The sequence below is a fragment of the Cottoperca gobio genome, chromosome 9, assembly GCF_900634415.1.
Source record: "Cottoperca gobio chromosome 9, fCotGob3.1, whole genome shotgun sequence".
Classification (NCBI taxonomy): Eukaryota; Metazoa; Chordata; class Actinopteri; order Perciformes; family Bovichtidae; genus Cottoperca; species Cottoperca gobio.
This window is the reverse complement of record NC_041363.1, coordinates 22,118,390-22,135,442: the sequence shown is the minus strand read 5'-3', so window position 1 is coordinate 22,135,442 and position 17,053 is coordinate 22,118,390. Positions and strand designations below refer to the sequence as shown.

The following is a 17,053-nucleotide window of genomic DNA, read 5'->3' as shown; positions in this document are numbered from 1 at the left end:
ACACACACTCTTTATCACTCAGTACTCAGAGAGGTCACAGAAGCTGTGCATAACACAGGAAGGTGGGGGTGGTACTTGTTTACGTGAATGAAAGTGTGTGTGTTTACAACATAAGTGGAAATGAACAGCATTGGTATGGGAGAATCACGAGGCTAAGTGGAGTATGCAGCAGAGGATTTAGCATCACCCACAGACCACAGAGTGCACTAATATGGTGAAACATCATGCAGACAATAAAGGTGCCAACACTCTGTCACAGAGGCAGTCATGTTATCAGCTAGCCTGGAGCTACCGGCTCAGACATTTATATTGTAGCTTTATTGCAAAGTGACGCATGCAGATGAGTCCTGAAGGCCATTCCTTCCAGGTGTGTGGAAACTGTCATGTTGGCCATGATCACGCGCAGATTCACTAGACAATGTTCATCACAAATACAGATGTTTTGAAACCCAGTTCAGACAAATTCCCCATGAAGCTGTATTGTGAAATGTTGTCATCGTGCATGGTGGCATTTCATCAGCTTTTCATCAGCTTGTAAACTGGCTTCTTGAGAAACAATCCGTTCATAGACGTTGTCTCTCAACCCCAACTCCATTCTCACGTCTTAAATTGCTAATTGCACTGTAAACATTTGACCGGGGCACAGAAGAGGAAGTCTTTGCCCGGATATTCGCTTGCTACACCGTAAACCCCGACATATTGCCCCTTGCCCCCAGAGGTGGAGATATAATATGAATACGGTGTATACACTATAGGATTAGATATATAAAGTAAAGACAAACAGCATTTTAAATATTTATGGGTATGTGAGAGCATAAAGAATGCAGCTGAGAACATCCAATAATTGTCTTTATCTTGTTTTTTTGTGATAGCGCAAGGTCATTTAGACAAATTGTCTGTGCTTTTATTCGTTGTCAGCAGATTTTTCTGTGAATCATCCTTCCTCAGTCTGAGGCGGTTGACAGACGGCAGACAGCTGAGTCACTTTCAGTACCTCTAAAATAAAACGGCACACTGGAATCCACCCCGTCGGGCCTTTCACATGTTGCCCTGTTGACCTGCACCATGTAGGCCTGTATACAGCTAGGGGGGTATTTTTGGTTTCAGGCAAACCTCAAAGGATACACCGGCCTCTTGTCGGCCCTGCTTTCTGTATGCTTGGTTCAACGTAGGTATGTAGCAGCAGTTGTTACAATATGTGACTCCACTTCTTCAATCTAAGACAAGGGCTTAGACTGTCAGCTGGCGGTTGTGTTATGTACTTCATAAAGGGTTATTGGTGGAAGAAGTAAAAGTAGCAATACCACAATGTAAAAATACTCTTACTTAATGCAGAATGGTCCATTTCACAATAATATATGTTGTATTACTGGATTATAAATATAGAACCCTTAACGCGTTCATCATTTTAATGATGAAGGTAGTTTAAACTATAATAATATATCATCATTTATTAGTTGATTTATATTGTTTATTAATAATCTGAATCTGCAAAGTAACTGTTATTGTCAGTAGTATGGAAATACTGAGCCGTTCATCAGCTGTTGTAAAGTACCATTCATATTTTTCTTATTAAATCATGCCGTTAATAGAATATCATTGAATAAAACAATTAGATGAATGTGTGCATCAGTTACATTCATTTTTTTACGTAATTGCCACAGTTTTAGCATTATTGTACAAATGCATTTTATTTGAATGTATCTACTGTCTGCACTTTCAAAGTTTTTTATGTTTTTCATCTTGTCATTTTTCTTTCTTGTTTTTGTGTGTAACTAAGTACATTTACTGACTTGTTTGTTTATACTTTTGACTTCTCTACATGTATTAAGCATCTTTAGCCTACGAGTTCTTTTTGTTTTACATAAAAAACATGTGAAGATTTATAAAATTTGATGCATTATTATAAATGAAAGATTGTGGACACTCGGGGCTTCATAATTAAACTCTCTGTAATGGACCATTGCAGTTAATGAGCATCTTTACTTTGGATACTTGTATCCATGCTGCTGGTAATAAGTATGTACTGTCTCTTTTTCTTCCTGCTTATCACTAATGACATAACTTTTTTTGTTTTTTTTAAACAACAGCTATATAAATAAAGTTTGCTGTCTAAGGAAGAGCTTTAAAATGTTTTATAGGTGAACCGAGCTGGAGCAAGTGGCACACTGCATCCTCCTCCTCATCTTCTTCTAGTGGTGGATGTAACTAAGTACATTTACTTAAGTACAGTTTTTAGCTACTTTACTTGAATATTTCCATTTTAAAGTACCTTCTACTTCTACTCCACTACTATTCAGAGGGAGGTATTTCACTTTTTACTCAACTCGACTGCACTGCACTGAATCTGATAGATTTAGCTACTGGTTATTTTTCAGATCAAGATTTCATATGTAGCACATATGATCAGCATTGTTGTAGATTAAAGTACCCAACAGTGGGTGAACTCCAACTCCACAACATTAAAATGCTGCTTACATTTTAGTGAATCAGTAATGTGTATACAATTATGAATGTAACACGCTGAATGTGGCCATTTGGAATCACATTTGATACTTTAAGTGCATTTGCTGATCATTCTTAAGCACTTTTACTTAAACACGGTTTTGAACACAGGACTTTCACTTGTCATGAAGCATTGTGCTATTGATACTTTAATTCTGTAAAAGCTGTCAACTGCTTCCACCACTGTCTTTCTCACGGTATCCATTAGTATCTGAAACATAATCAGAAACCGTGTCAGAGCCAAAACTGACGTGGTAGATAATGTAGTCACTCCACATTTGATGTTATCAGCAAGGTGTCTTTGTTACCACACACACGTCTTACATACAGTCTTGAAGAGGCGACAGACACCAGCTGTTATTTCTCACTTGACTGAGACGAATGTTAGGTTTACCTGCTGACTAATGTAAACTTCTTTGTTCTCAGTGACAGTGATGTCATTCTTCCCCTTTTAAACTCAATGCAGTGAAAAGCACTTAGTAGAACAGCACTTCACTTTCTTTGCAAAAAATAATGTTGAGTGTGAAAGTTAACTTTTGACCTTTGGAAACAATATATTTACAAAGAAAAGTATAACTAATGTGGTTGAAAGTGCTGGAAAAAGCTTTTCAAACTACTTTAACAATGTATACTTCCTAGTATTCCTAGAAATAAAATAAAACAAATTAGTTTACATGTTATATTACCTTGTCATTTGCAAGTGCCTTCATCATTTCAAGTGTTCAAAGACATGCAGGAGGAGGTTCTGGTACTTACATTTTAAGTTACTTTATATTTCTACTCAACTACATTTCATGGGGCGATATTGTACTTTTACTTTACTTTTCAACAGCTATAGATAAAGCTTATAACATTCAAAAGATTAAACCAGTGTTTCACGACCTTCTCAGCTTGTGACTTCTTACAAAACACAGTATGTATTTGGGGCTCTTTGTTATGTTTCAGATTTCTGTGAGTTGTTAGAAGTTAAACTCACAGACATCTGAAACATGTCAGATGTTTTCATTTAAATCATTGTTTGTGAGACCAAAGGAGGTAAACCTATTCAATATTTCACAAAAAGCAAATATCTGAGAAAGGATCAGAGAAACAGATTAGTTTGTTTTTCTTTCCTCTGCCATTAATTATCCCATTACCTCTCAGATTTGATTTTATGACCCCTTACATACTTATGTATTTCAATAATTGGGATAAATGGTAACATCATTTTAGTCTATAAATTATCTGTTGTTATTCAAAAGAGGAAATTGTTACAAAATAAAGCTACTAAAGCACAGATAGGATGATTTTCACAATTTACATTTTATGGACAACCTGATGTTTAATCAATGATGCAAATAAATTGTAACATAAAAAATATCCAGAAAAATCATAAAACATTTGTTTCACTGATCCTGTAAAGAAAGCGACCTCCACCCTGAAGCGGGGAAGAGAAAAAGACCACACCTCTCCTGAGCAAAAACCTTTTTTATTTCTCATTGAAAGGAACTTGGTAGAATATTACAGCAGAACACACATGACTGAAACAGCTGCCATTTCACGTACAGGAAGAAGGATGTAGTTCAATCTCATGTGTAATATTATTATTTTATATATATATATATATATATATATATATAGAGAGAGAGAGAGAGAGAGAGAGAGGATATAGAAGAGAAAAAAAGAGAGATAAAAAAAGAGAGAGGGAGAGAGAAAAGAGAGAGAGAGAAAAGAGAGAGAGAAAAGAGAGATAAAAGGATATACATAGAGATAGAAGATAGGAGATATATATATATAAGAGAAAGAAGTAAATAGAAAATAATAGAGATAGAGATATAAGAAAGAATATAGATAAATATAAGATATAGAAAGATATATATATTAATTAATATTATATCTTAATATATTAAGTATATATATATATATATATATATATATATATATATTAATATATATATATATATATATATATATATATATATATTAATATATATATATAAAAAACAGAAAGATAAAAACTATTGCTCCCATGTGTTTATTTTTTCATATGGTATTTCTCTGCTGTGTTGAAGTGGGTAAAGTACAATTCAACGAGAGGTTTACACACCAAAGGAAGTGGGACAATGAAAGTAACATTAACCAAAGCACGGAACTTTGTGGCTTTTTTTTTTTATTAGGCTGAGAAGTAAACTTCATACTTTTTCCATTGCAGGAAATAAAACTTGAACCCGCTCTCAAAAATGGATAAATACCATTATACAGCAATCAGAATAAGCAAAAGAAAAGAACACAAGGCAGCTCCGCATAAGAGCACGCATGCAAAAATGATCATATCTTTAAAAAGGGAGCACTGAAGACAAAATGTTGATGATTGCATGCGTTTGCCACTTTGTGACAAAACACGGTAAAACGGGTGGACTGAAACGAGGGGACAACTCGATGCTATGTAAAGTGAACTGGAGTGCTGAGTGTTTGCTGACAAACTACTTCAATGAAGTCGTTTCTAGAAATTGCTATAACATAATTTGTTATCAATTTGTTGTACTTTTCTTAATTTCCTCTAAGGAATAAAAGAAATGTTAGGAAAAAGCAGGTATGAAATATCACCCTGGACAGTTGCATCCCAGTTTAGTGTTTTAAACAAGCCACTTTAGGCAGCATCATCTAATAAGTGTCTCATAATTCTAAGACATATTTCAATATATCTCTTTTGAAAAATAATTATATCTATACTTGATCTTTTTAGTAAGTAAATCTCTTCCAGAATATATATTTCTTCCTTAAAAGTAACAGTTTTGTTTTCCAAGAGGACCTAATTTTTCTTACAATCAGACTGAATATTGCTTCAGTCATTAATGGTCTGAGTTCAAGATGAAAGAATCCAAATGGCGCACCCTAAATAATAGCTCAAGCCCGGAAATATTAAGCTGAAACTGGAAAAATCGTGACCAGTGCTAGAGGCCTGAGCTCACCGTGTCCCCTGACAAAAAGGTGAAACGTGGGCCTGCCTCATATGAGACATCATCAGTTACCACAGACGTCTCGACGGCAGCAACTGGCTGACCAGATGTGCAGCCAGAACCTCTTGAGGATGATGCACAGGCACAGGTAATGCTAACATACCCAGAAATACAGATTGGACTAGCCAGCCCTGAGGCAAAACAAGCCACGTGTGAGGAGGCCCTCAGCCCGTTTCAGCTATCGGAGCAGGAGGTTAGCACCTAAGGGATGCCCAGGAGGGAGAGAGGGAGGGAAGAGGTCATTTGGATTGTCCGTAGAATCCGAATGAATCATGTGCTTGTAACAGATCACCTTATGGGACCTCACTGGGCTGAGTGGATGTCCTGAGATGCCAAGGATTCCCCCTATTGCTGAGACCATGGCTCTGGGTGTTGTGGGTCTGTCTGGGCAAGCCATTCTTTACAGGTCACTTTAGACAAAAACACACACAGCCATGGTGAGTGATGCAGGCGCTTTGTCTCAGTCCCACTCTGCACCTGCTGGTATGAGTACGTCACACGATTCACACTTCCTTATTATCATCACACAGACTTACAGGTCAGCGCCAGGTGAGCTCTTACCATTGAATATCAAGCAGAAGGTGGGTCTGGTGACCTATTTGTGTATCTTCAGTACTGTCAAACTTAATTTGCTGGGCTACATGTGAGGTTATCAAATAGAAACTCAATATATATATATTTATATATCTAAAAATGTTACATCAATGGGGACTCTCATACAGGAGCTGACTACTGCAGCCCGCACTCATTTAGCTATAACATCCACCTAAACTTTAGGACATGATTCTCTTACATAGACAGTAATTTCTCAGTCAAATATATATATATCTTAATTTTACTCCGTTGTTTTAGCGTTGTAAAGTTCGATTCGTCATGCACAGAATAGTCGTTGTTCTCTCTCTGTTTATCGCCAGGCTTTGCATCATGTCGTCAGCTTCATCACAATATAGCCACCTCTCCATCAATCGTCGTCCACGTCGTCGCCCTCCGACTCCTCTCCGGCTCTCCTCTCGTACATCTTATCCCGGTGCCGCTCCTGGATCTCTTTCATTTCCTCGGCGTAGCGGCTGAACGCTCCCCCGAACTTGCTCCACGCCTTGAAGGGGATTGTTATAGAGTTTCTGTAACTGGGCTTCACTTCGCTCACCCGCAAGAAAACTCCGTATTTGTTGGACCCCACGTCAAAGAAGAACCGCTTGGAGTCCACCATGATCGAAGTGCCCTCTGGAAGCTCGCTGTAGCCCCCGGCCCCTCCGCCGCCGGCCAGCTCCTCCTCATCTCCCCCGTAGTCGTCTATCAACTTGGCCAAGGCGTCGCGGAACTCTATTAAGCCTTGGGCCGGGAGTGCGATGGTTTGTCCGGCCTGCAGGCCAGCCCCGGGGATGCCACCTACTCCAACTCCAAAACCGGGGCCTCGGTTGACGGTCTGCCGGATCCGGAGAAACCGACCCCGCTGGTTCTCCTTCAGGTCGAGGTAGTATTTTCGGTTCTCACGCACCAGGAACTCGCTCTTCAAGGCCCGTCTAGGCCCGGTGTCATCCCCACCGGATGATTGAGCGATCTGCTCCGGGGTGCTAGGCCCAAGCTGGGCGTAGTGCTCTATGAAATCCCCCAGGTAGTCGCGGAACTCTGCTGCAACTGACATAGAGAGGGTCAGCCGACTTTTAGAGCCCCCGGCGCCGACCTCGGCGATTTTGATGAACCGGCCTTTGGCATTCTGCTTTACATCAAGGTAGAAGCGTTTGTTCTGAATGTCTAGCCGCTTCGAGGCCAGCTCCTGGGTCTCTGCTTCCCGCTGGTAATGTTGAAATCCACTACCACTTCCACCGCCGCCTCCACCTCCACCACCACCACTGCCTCCACCTCCACCTCCACCACTGCCTCCACCTCCGCTGCTGCTGCCACCACCGCCGCGCTCACTGCCACTGTCCCCATCCGCCATCTTCGCCACCAGCAGCCCGTTTCTCTGCGTATCTTTGACCCCCACCCCCCTCCTTTGCTTGCGAAGCTCGCTGAGGAAACCGGACTGATTGTTGCTAGGCTCTGATTGGCCGCTGCTGCTGCCAGTCACAACATCAGACTTGTCTTGTGTTTCATTCGCCAATGTTCCCGTCTGTCAATAAAACGTAACCGCCTTCTGCATGACATTCAACTACATATTGTATTTACAGTACATAATGGCTCTCCACGTCAATATCAAACTCATGTTAAACGAATATATTCGACGAAGCATGTGTCCTTTGGTGAATTTACTGTTGGCACCACCAGTTTTATAACAGTCAGTACAACACTGTTTGAATAAGTTATAATTATCCGTGTCCTTAAATTCAAGAGTTAATTCCAACTACGGCCTCCTGATAATGTATTTTGTTCATTTTGTGGGACTGATGCCCCTGGAAGGATACTCCACACACACTGTCCCGCCTACTTGTTGGGTCCGTGCGCAAAGGCAGGCACGATGATCTTAGGGTGGGGGATGGGTGAATGTTCAGTAAGCCTTACGGTGATTGGTCAAAACGGATATTCGAAGTAACAAAACACACTTTCATTGGCTGTCTAGACTCCCACGAGGGGTCGCATGCAAAAGATTTGCGAAAGGGTTTATTGTTTCTTTGCTTTCGGGAGCCGAAATTGTTTGCTATCGTCTCAGTTCTACAATCAAATAACGATACGGAAAAATGGTATGTGCGCGTTGGTTGATGCTAAATGCTTTACCGGGGATGTCGGTACATTCGTACTGTAATTAATGTGCAACAGTAGAAAGTGCTGTTTTGAATTTGAACTGAGGAAATTCGACCAGAAGGTGTGTGGTTAAAAAAGCTTGATAAAGAGCTAACTGTCAGCTAACACGTTAGCATTAACGGTAGCCTAGGAAGTCCGAGTATTGTTGTTTTTCTCTTAAATGTGACATTATATACGTTGAGTGTCGGATGGTTCCAATTTTGCAAAAGTGGAGTGGTTGATTTATGGGTTTAACGGTTAAACTTGAATTCATAGTGAAGGTTTTTTTTTTTACTCAGTGTAGTCTCTGAAAGGTGGATTAGCCACCGTTAGCAAGCTAAATTGTGCTATTTCATTAGCTTAACGGTTGGTTAGCCGTTAGTTGTTGACCACAAGTATTTATAAATAAGCCTGTTTACAAGGAGAATGGCGTAACATCTACCGTGTGGTTTCCATGCGACTATGTTACCCCACAAAGCAAACTTTTTATCTGATGTAAATCGTGAATGAAAACTAATAACGCTGACCGTTTTAAAGCGGCGCGTCTGTTTTGTGTTTGTCGCGGGATCTCTGGCAGCTTCTCGTGTTTTTGTCAAACTGGTGGTGTATTAGTTTTCTAAGGTTTGTCGGTTTATTTCTAGGTTTTATGCATGCCATTTTTTCCCGCAATCCATTACCGTATGTATTGTGTATTATTTGTGATTGGCGGGAAAGCGATAACTGTTTAAGCGAGCATCTGTAACGTTACCTGTTGAAACGCTTTTGTAATTTAACCACTTCATGCGTTTTTTTAAATTTGGTTTTGTAAACCCCTATGCGCACTAATTTGAAAATGAGGTGCTGTTTTTTTAATACAGAACTTATTGTACACAATCCAAACTCTAAAGCTTCACACAGTTCTGTCTGTCTGCTTCTCTTACTTGTCTGATTTACTATTGTTTCCGGTAAATAAAAATTCTGAAATTACCCCTACAGGCTGGTGGCAAGGCAGGAAAAGACAGTGGCAAAGCCAAGGCAAAAGCAGTGTCTCGCTCCCAGAGGGCTGGGCTGCAGGTAATTATTTTTCAATCTTTGGACGTGTCTCTGGCTTAACTGTCTGTCATGTGCCACCCACCTTGATCGCAGAGATTCTTTTCCTTTTTGTTTAACTCAAACCACAGCTTTGTGTTTATTTCCTGCCAGTTCCCAGTGGGTCGTATCCACAGGCACTTAAAGACTCGCACAACCAGCCATGGTCGCGTAGGAGCCACAGCAGCTGTGTACAGTGCAGCTATCCTTGAGTACCTCACCGCTGAAGTAAGCCATCCCCATTTGTTGCATGTTAGTGATTAAGCATCATGCAGTGTTTCTGTACGAGATGGTGCTGTTTGCATTGATAGCTGTTCATGGTCATTTGTGTTCTCAGGTACTAGAGTTGGCAGGCAATGCCTCCAAAGACTTGAAGGTGAAGCGTATCACTCCCCGTCACTTGCAGCTGGCCATTCGTGGTGACGAAGAGTTGGACTCCCTTATCAAGGCAACAATTGCTGGAGGAGGTGAGGGGACATCTTTGTAAAGACACTAATTCAGTTTATTCTTTTGCAGTTTTACTGAGTTTGTGTCTTGATTCTTCATATTTTGGTGTCAATGTGCTCTGCTACTTCTGTTCTAACTCATTCTGTAGATGTATGTATGTATGTATGTATATGTATACATATGTATGCCTTTGCATGAAACATTTATCTCACCAATGTTTTTTGTTTTCAGGTGTCATTCCCCACATCCACAAATCCCTCATTGGGAAGAAGGGCCAGCAGAAGACTGCATAGATGGCATGTTGACCAGAAAATTCGGGGCTTGGGCTTTGATAGGACCAGAAGTTCACATTTGTTCTTTTTTTATTATTAATATTATAGCAAACGAAGAGTGATTGTTAGGATTTGTGTTGTAATATTTTCCCATAACTAGAAAAAAAGTACAGAAAACCCCTTAATGACAAAAACCCCTTTGTATGTTATTGTAGAACGTTTGACTGGGGAGTTCATTATTATTTCAAATGGTGACAGTGAATTCGTTTGATTGGCCTGGCACTCTGTAATGTTTTATACTGAAAAAAGAAATTGTTAAAACCGTTTTTTATATAAAAAAAACTTGTTTTGTGGTTATTTTCTTGAAGTTACAATATTTACTAAAGTACACATTTTTAAGGGGATGTTTTCTTTTGTGAAGCAAATTGGGTAACTGCTAAATGTGAGATGGTGCTTTTCCCCCTTTTGACTTGATATATTTTTTGATTCATAAGGATAGTGATGTATTAAAAGTCGTTCATTTTTTTTTTTTTTTTTACATCAAAAATGAATAATCATTGAAAAGAACTTATTGCAATCGTCTGCTACAGTGTTTTGTGTTTGTGGCACTTCAACAAATGTATTAACCTTGAAATGAAGTGTGATCCTTGGCTGCTGTAATCAGGGGACTGAGCCTGCAGTTTCTGCCTCACTAGAGCCATCTGTCAAGTCCATATCGCCACTATAGAGTTGGCACCCTGATATTTGGAGAAGATGGGTAGAACCATATCCATGCTTTAAAAATGTATCCACAGTACCTAAATGTATGCACAAACTGAAATGTTCCGCCCTTAACTACATTACATTTTTCAAGTAAAGTCAGATTTTTATTTTAAACTGTGTTCAGGGAAATAACATATTTTATCTTTGAATAAATACCCATTGCATGTTATCCTTGGCTTGGTTTGAAACTACTACATTATTTTTGCAGTTTTGAATATGAAAACGGTTATATGCAAAGTGCTATGACTGTCGAATGGTACATGAACAAAACTGCAATATGTTTGCTTTGGAGTATTTACATTTCAGAGATTTTAGGAGATAATCCAGCAAGAGAAGTTTATGATCTAATAATTATGATGTGGGTTAATGCATTTAAGAAGTAAATTCATGTGAATTTGAGTTTATTTTGTGGAGTTTTAGTTTGAAAGTGGTTTGTATCAACAAATAACTTAATTTACATTTTGGTGCCCAAACATCAGAAACTCTTTTTCTAACAGTCATACCTCAGGATTAGTCCTGCAGTTGTACATGCTGCCACCAGGGGAAGCCACTGACATTCACAATAACATTTCCTTTCCTCAGTGATAAGTACTTTGAACACAGGGATACAGCAAATAATATTCTTCCTTCAGCCAACAAGATGTGCACCATAAATGACAATAAGATTTCACAATAATAATAGGGGAATAATATAATTTGAAGAACAGCTTAACGAGGCACACTTACCGTGGAGTAACACTTATAAAGGGAAGGATACAATAATCCTTCATTAGTCCCTCAACTGGGAAATATGCAGTATTCCAGTAGCAAAGCAGCAGTGCAACCACAATAGGAAGTACAAAAGTATAATAAATAGGTAAACAGTTAAAAAAAAAAAAAAACTAAATATGGTACACAGACTGAACATCGAAATAAACATTTTGCACATGAATGAATTGTGAGTTTTGATATGCACAGTCTACTGGAGCAGTGCTGATTGTACAGTCTGACAGAAGCAGAAAGGAAATAATTGTGATACCACTCCTTCACACTGTGGGTGAAGCAGCCTTTGGCTGAAAGAGCTGCCCTGTCACAGTGTCCTGCATGGGGTAGGACATGTTCTCTATTAGATGATCATGAGTTTAGCCAACATTTTCCTGTCTCCCAGTGGATCGAGGGGGCGTCCCAGGACAGAGCTGGCCTTCTTTACCAGCCTGTTAAGCCTCTTCCTGTCAGCAGTGGAGAAGCTGCTGCCCCAGTAGACCACTCCATAGAAGATTTTGAACCCGAGTCTCCTCAGCAGTTGGGTGTCTGCTCTGTCCCTTCTTGTACAGAGACTTTGTGTTGTCTGTCCGGTCCAGTTTATTATTCAGGTGAACACCCAGTTACTTATAAAGTTTCATAATCTCAATGTCCATTCCCTGGATGTTCACCGGTGTAAGAGGAGAACGTTTGCACCTGTCTTTCCTTCATCCAGAGGATGAAAAGCGTTAACATGAAGTGATCTACAGATCCACTGGGCTTTGACATTTGACACTAAAACTGTGCAGTAAAGGCCTCACATATCACATATATCACTTCCCACAATGTCCCAGTGTTACCAACATGACCGAGGTCAGTTCAGCTGCTTGTTGAAAGAATCATGCGATATACTTTAAATACATTCCTTATGTCTGCTGTTCAAGGCTGAACTATGTCAGTTGTGTTGTTACAGTTTGCTTTGTATTATTCCTTTTGCTGCATTTGTGTTGCTAGTTGTGATTTTTCTGAAAGCTATGATGCTTTTGATGATCCCTTTAGCTGTTTGTGGAGACACTTAGAGCTTCAACCTTGATACAGTTTACTTTGGCTAACATCACAGCTCAACAACAAAGACAACATTCAAATTTCGGTCACAAAAGATGAATTGATAATCCTTTACTTTGCATTTGAAAATTAGTTCTGTAATGTCAATCGCCCGGGTGAAGCGATGTCTCTCTTTTCTCCAGACATGCTGCAATTAGTAATTAAAAGTGAAGTATTTGAAAAAATATTATTTACTCAGGGATCAACAGTAAAAGCAGTTTAAAAAGGGATGATGAGTTTAAGCTAGAACCTTACAGTGACAGTGAGCGGGCAAACATTTTACTGTTTCTCAAACGATCATTTGAGGACTCACAGACTCACATACTGTCGAGAAAATACCTAAACTTTACTGTGACATGAGGGCTACTTCAGACTCATTTACATCAACACTGAGATTATTGTACTGTAAATGCTCTTATTCTGTCTAATCTTGTTGTTATGTCTTTGCTGTGAAGCACTTTGGGCTGCAATTATTGTATGAAAGGTGCTATACAAATAAAGCTTATTATTATTATTATTATTATTATTATTATTATTATTATTATTATTATTATTATTATTATTATTATTATTATTATTATTATTATATTTAGCTCAGACTAACATACTGCTTATAGATATAACAGACACATTTATTGAAAGGAGTCAGTCAACATTTTTGGTGTTAGATGAAAAGATCGAGACCACTCTCATGTCTGTACGGTGATTATTAAGCTGCAGCTGAGTATTGACTGGAAACAGGGGAAAACAGCCGGCCTGGCTCTGTCCGAAGGTGATCATATCTGCCTACCAGCACCTCTAAAGTTCTCTCATTCATACATGATATCGTCACCTTCTTAAACTAATGGCCTGTCACATTTTAAAAATGTTCAGGAAACAGAAAAAACTGAACCAAATATAGACTATGTGATATTTATTAATTATTTCACACAAAAAGGTTATGACAATATATGACTATTGACATACAAATAACACTTTCTGCCAATTATGTAACATAAGAGAATTCAATTACGTAGGCCAATTTAAGAACATGGCGTTGTGATTTAGGCAATTTTAAACCTGACTTAGGCCTGGATTACTTCTGGAGAAAGTGACTTAGGCAAAACAGTGCACTCCTTTTATTTCCACTACTGTGACAGACCATGGGGAAGGGTCCGCCACAAACAGTTTAAAATGCTCGTGGAGCACACAGAGATCGTGGATGGCCCTTTAATTCAACAAAGCAAACTCAAAAGTTACAACTTAAATCACTCTTAGCTAAATCAAACAAAGGGCAGGTAAATCAAACACTGAGGAGGTTTGTGCCTCTTCCCACTTCTCCCTCCAGCTCTTCTTTGCTGGGTTTTTAAATTGTAAAATTGTAACTAACCTATTTCCATTTAAAACTACTTGATTGGCAGAGCGTGTGGAATCATTCTGATCCATGCCAGCAGCTTATTTGGCAGCTGTAACCTCTGTGGCAGTTCATCCCACGCAGAGTTCTCCGAGAAGGATACCTTGTAATGGACCTTACCATCACTGCTAAACTGAAGAGCCTGCAAATGATGTAGTTGGGATCTCCAGCTTTTTTGCCTGGTCTGATGCTCAAGAAGTAAGAGCCATTTCATTTCAGGAATTCCTCATGCTTGACCACCTTCACGTGGTAGTGTGATGGTCTGATTCTTGCAGTCTGGAGTATGATCATGTAGTCTCTCGGGGTGATGATATCCGTTATCATTTTGCATTCAATAGTACTATGCATGTTGTCACACTCCATTTGTGTGTGACCTGCAACAAGGTACTTCTGTATATAAGTACGCCATATTTCCTGGCAAGCTCAGAAAATGCATTTTCCATATTTGCATTGCGGTTCTGATAACCGCAGCCATCGCTGCACACTATCTCCTTGATTTATGGATGGTCTTTGATCACACTTTCAAAATGGCGATATTGAAGGTGTGTTAATACCTCGCTACTGAGGTCGCCCTCCGACCAAATATAGCAGTACCCTTCCTTTGATTTCAAGTCGAAAAGGGTAAAGTTATGGACCTGCAGTTTGTAATACAGGCAGCTGGCTTGGGTTTTTGGACACATCAGCACGGCTTGCAAGTCCATTGTCCAAACGGACTTCTCATTGTTTGCAGAATCCTTGTTGTGAGATTTCTCTTGCCTCGCTTCATCTTTCTGGATCACATGTGCATCATATTCGGCCTTACTGATATTCCCATGCTTGAATGAAACACAAACATCACACTGATCTTTTTTCGCAGAATGAATACAGAATACTTTCCTTCATGGAACACGTGTGAAATGTTGTATCCCAGCGGCCCTCACTCCAGCAGCTGCAGCTGCCTGTTGATATTCCTGATGTCGAAGAAAGGTGACAATAAGTGTCGATGAAATATTGTTTGAAGAGACAAAATATTAAGAATTGAAGCTGACAAACGTAAAAGTTACTTTTCCTAGTTGCTAATTACTTTTTATAATTATGCAGTAATTGTAAAGTTATTGTTACTTTTTGAAAGATTAGATTAGTTTTTAGATTAGTCTTTATTGTCCCAGATGGAAATGTGTTTGTGCTTCATGGAGCTACATTAGCTATTGTTTGTCTGTAACCCACTGGGAGGCTTCATAATTCAAATATAACTTGTGAAAGTAAAACACTAAATAACTACACAACATTTATAGCTTAGCCTATATTTCAGTAAACATTATCACTTACCAATAGTGGATGAGTCCTGACATGGAAATAACTTCATTTATCTGGTAGTTTTTCTTTCTTCTTGAAGCAGCCACCATCTTGTAATGCTGGTAAAATGGCCTAAATCACAAGACAATGTGACTCAGGCTATTTTGTTATTGCCTAAGTCACACTCTTGAGATAGGCCTTTATAGACGGAATCGGAGTTTCAGGCTTCCGGTGGAATCGCAATGCATGCTGGTGTGGCAAGCCTAGAAAAGTGAGCACCAACTCTATTGGATTTCTTCTCTACGTGTTTACATTGTATTTAGCTTATTCTTCAAGCGTGTTGTAAACAAACCTACTACTCTACAATGATTTCTGAACTATTTTCTTATGATGAGGTTCAGATGTGGAAAGTCGAAGCTTTGAATTTTTTTTGCCGCAAGAGGAATTTAAAGGTTTCAGGAACAAAACTGGAGCTTATTGCCAGGGTGTTTGCTGCATCGGAGATGGGCATTGAGGAGCAACCAACAGCTAACGAAGACTTTCAATCACAGAAAAAGAAAAGACTAAGCTTTTGGTTATGCCGAGTGGCGTTTCAGTGCCTGATCCCTTGACATTGCAGGATGGCTGGGTCAATGAAAACAACAGCATGACTTCTTGGCCGCCGATATACCTCACCCCTTGATCCAACTCACCATCAGATGGTGATCAATCGACAGCTCCGCCCCTCTCTTCACCCGAGTGTCCAAAACATTCGGCCTCAGATCAGATGATACGATTACAAATCGATCATTGACCTAGGTTGCTCTGGTACCACGTGCACTTATGAGCATCCTTATGATCGAACATGGTGTTTGTTATGGCCATTCCATGACTAGCACAGAAGTCCAACAACAAACGACTGTTCGAGTTTAGATTAGGGAGGCCCTTCCTCCCAATCACGCCTCTCCAGGTGTCTCCATCGTTTCCCACGTGTGCGTTGAAGTCTCCCAGCAAGACAACGGAGTCCCCTACTGGAGCCCCCTGCAGGGCTCCATTCAGGGTCTCCAAGAAGGCCGAATACTCCGAACTGCGGTTTGGGGCATAGGCACAAACAACAGTCAGAGTTTTCCCCCCCATAACCTGAAGGCGTAGGGAGGCGACCCTTTTGTCCACCGGGATAAACTCCAACGTAGCGGTGCTCAGCCGGGGGCTAGTGAGCATCCCCACCCCGGACCGACGCCTCACACCTTGGGCAACTCCGGAGAAGAATAGTGTCCAACCCCTATCCAGGAGTACGGTTCCAGAGCCAAGACTGTGCGTGGAGGTAAGCCCCACCAGATCCAACTGGTAGCGCTTCACCTCCCGCACTAGTTCCGGCTCCTTTCCCCACAGAGGGGTGACGTTCCATGTCCCCAGAGCCAGCCTCTGCTGCCCGGGTCTGGTCCGTCGAGATCCCTGACCATCACTGCCACCCGTGTGACAGCGCACCCGACCCCAGCGGTTTTTCCCATGAGTGGTGGGCCCACAGGATGGATGGATGGGAGGCACCACGTAGCTTCTTCGGGCTGTGCCTGACCGGGCTCCGTGGCAAACCCGGCCACCAGGCGCTCGTTGTCGGGCCCTCCCTCTGGGCCTGGCTCCAGACGGGGGCCCCGGGCTTCCTCCGGGCAGGGTCTCTCCTTTCCTTTCCCTTTTCTTTTTTTTTTTTCTTCTTTCTTTCAGGATCAGGGAATTCATTTGTTGGTTTTCCTTGCATGAAATGCTCACTGCAAATCCGCGAAGATTTCTTGGGCTCCCAAGACTTCCCA

General features: G+C 40.5%; 2 protein-coding genes across 2 annotated transcripts; one reads left to right on the top strand and one right to left on the bottom strand.

Annotated features, from left to right (window-relative positions):
• Positions 1–4,597: 4,597 nt before the first annotated feature.
• Positions 4,598–7,461, bottom strand: LOC115013172 (transcriptional activator protein Pur-beta). Its single transcript, XM_029439213.1, has 2 exons — positions 6,459–7,461; positions 4,598–5,914 (listed from the first exon to the last, which is right to left on the bottom strand). Exon 1 carries the CDS (start codon positions 7,444–7,446, stop codon positions 6,466–6,468), a length of 981 nt encoding a protein of 326 aa, XP_029295073.1. The 5' UTR covers positions 7,447–7,461; the 3' UTR covers positions 4,598–5,914; positions 6,459–6,465.
• Positions 7,462–8,029: 568 nt separating this feature from the next.
• On the top strand, positions 8,030–10,943 carry h2az2a (H2A.Z variant histone 2a). Its single transcript, XM_029439214.1, has 5 exons — positions 8,030–8,185; positions 9,201–9,278; positions 9,408–9,521; positions 9,631–9,760; positions 9,972–10,943. The coding sequence occupies exons 1-5, from the start codon at positions 8,183–8,185 to the stop codon at positions 10,031–10,033; spliced, it is 387 nt and encodes a 128-aa protein (XP_029295074.1). The 5' UTR covers positions 8,030–8,182; the 3' UTR covers positions 10,034–10,943.
• Positions 10,944–17,053: the final 6,110 nt, after the last annotated feature.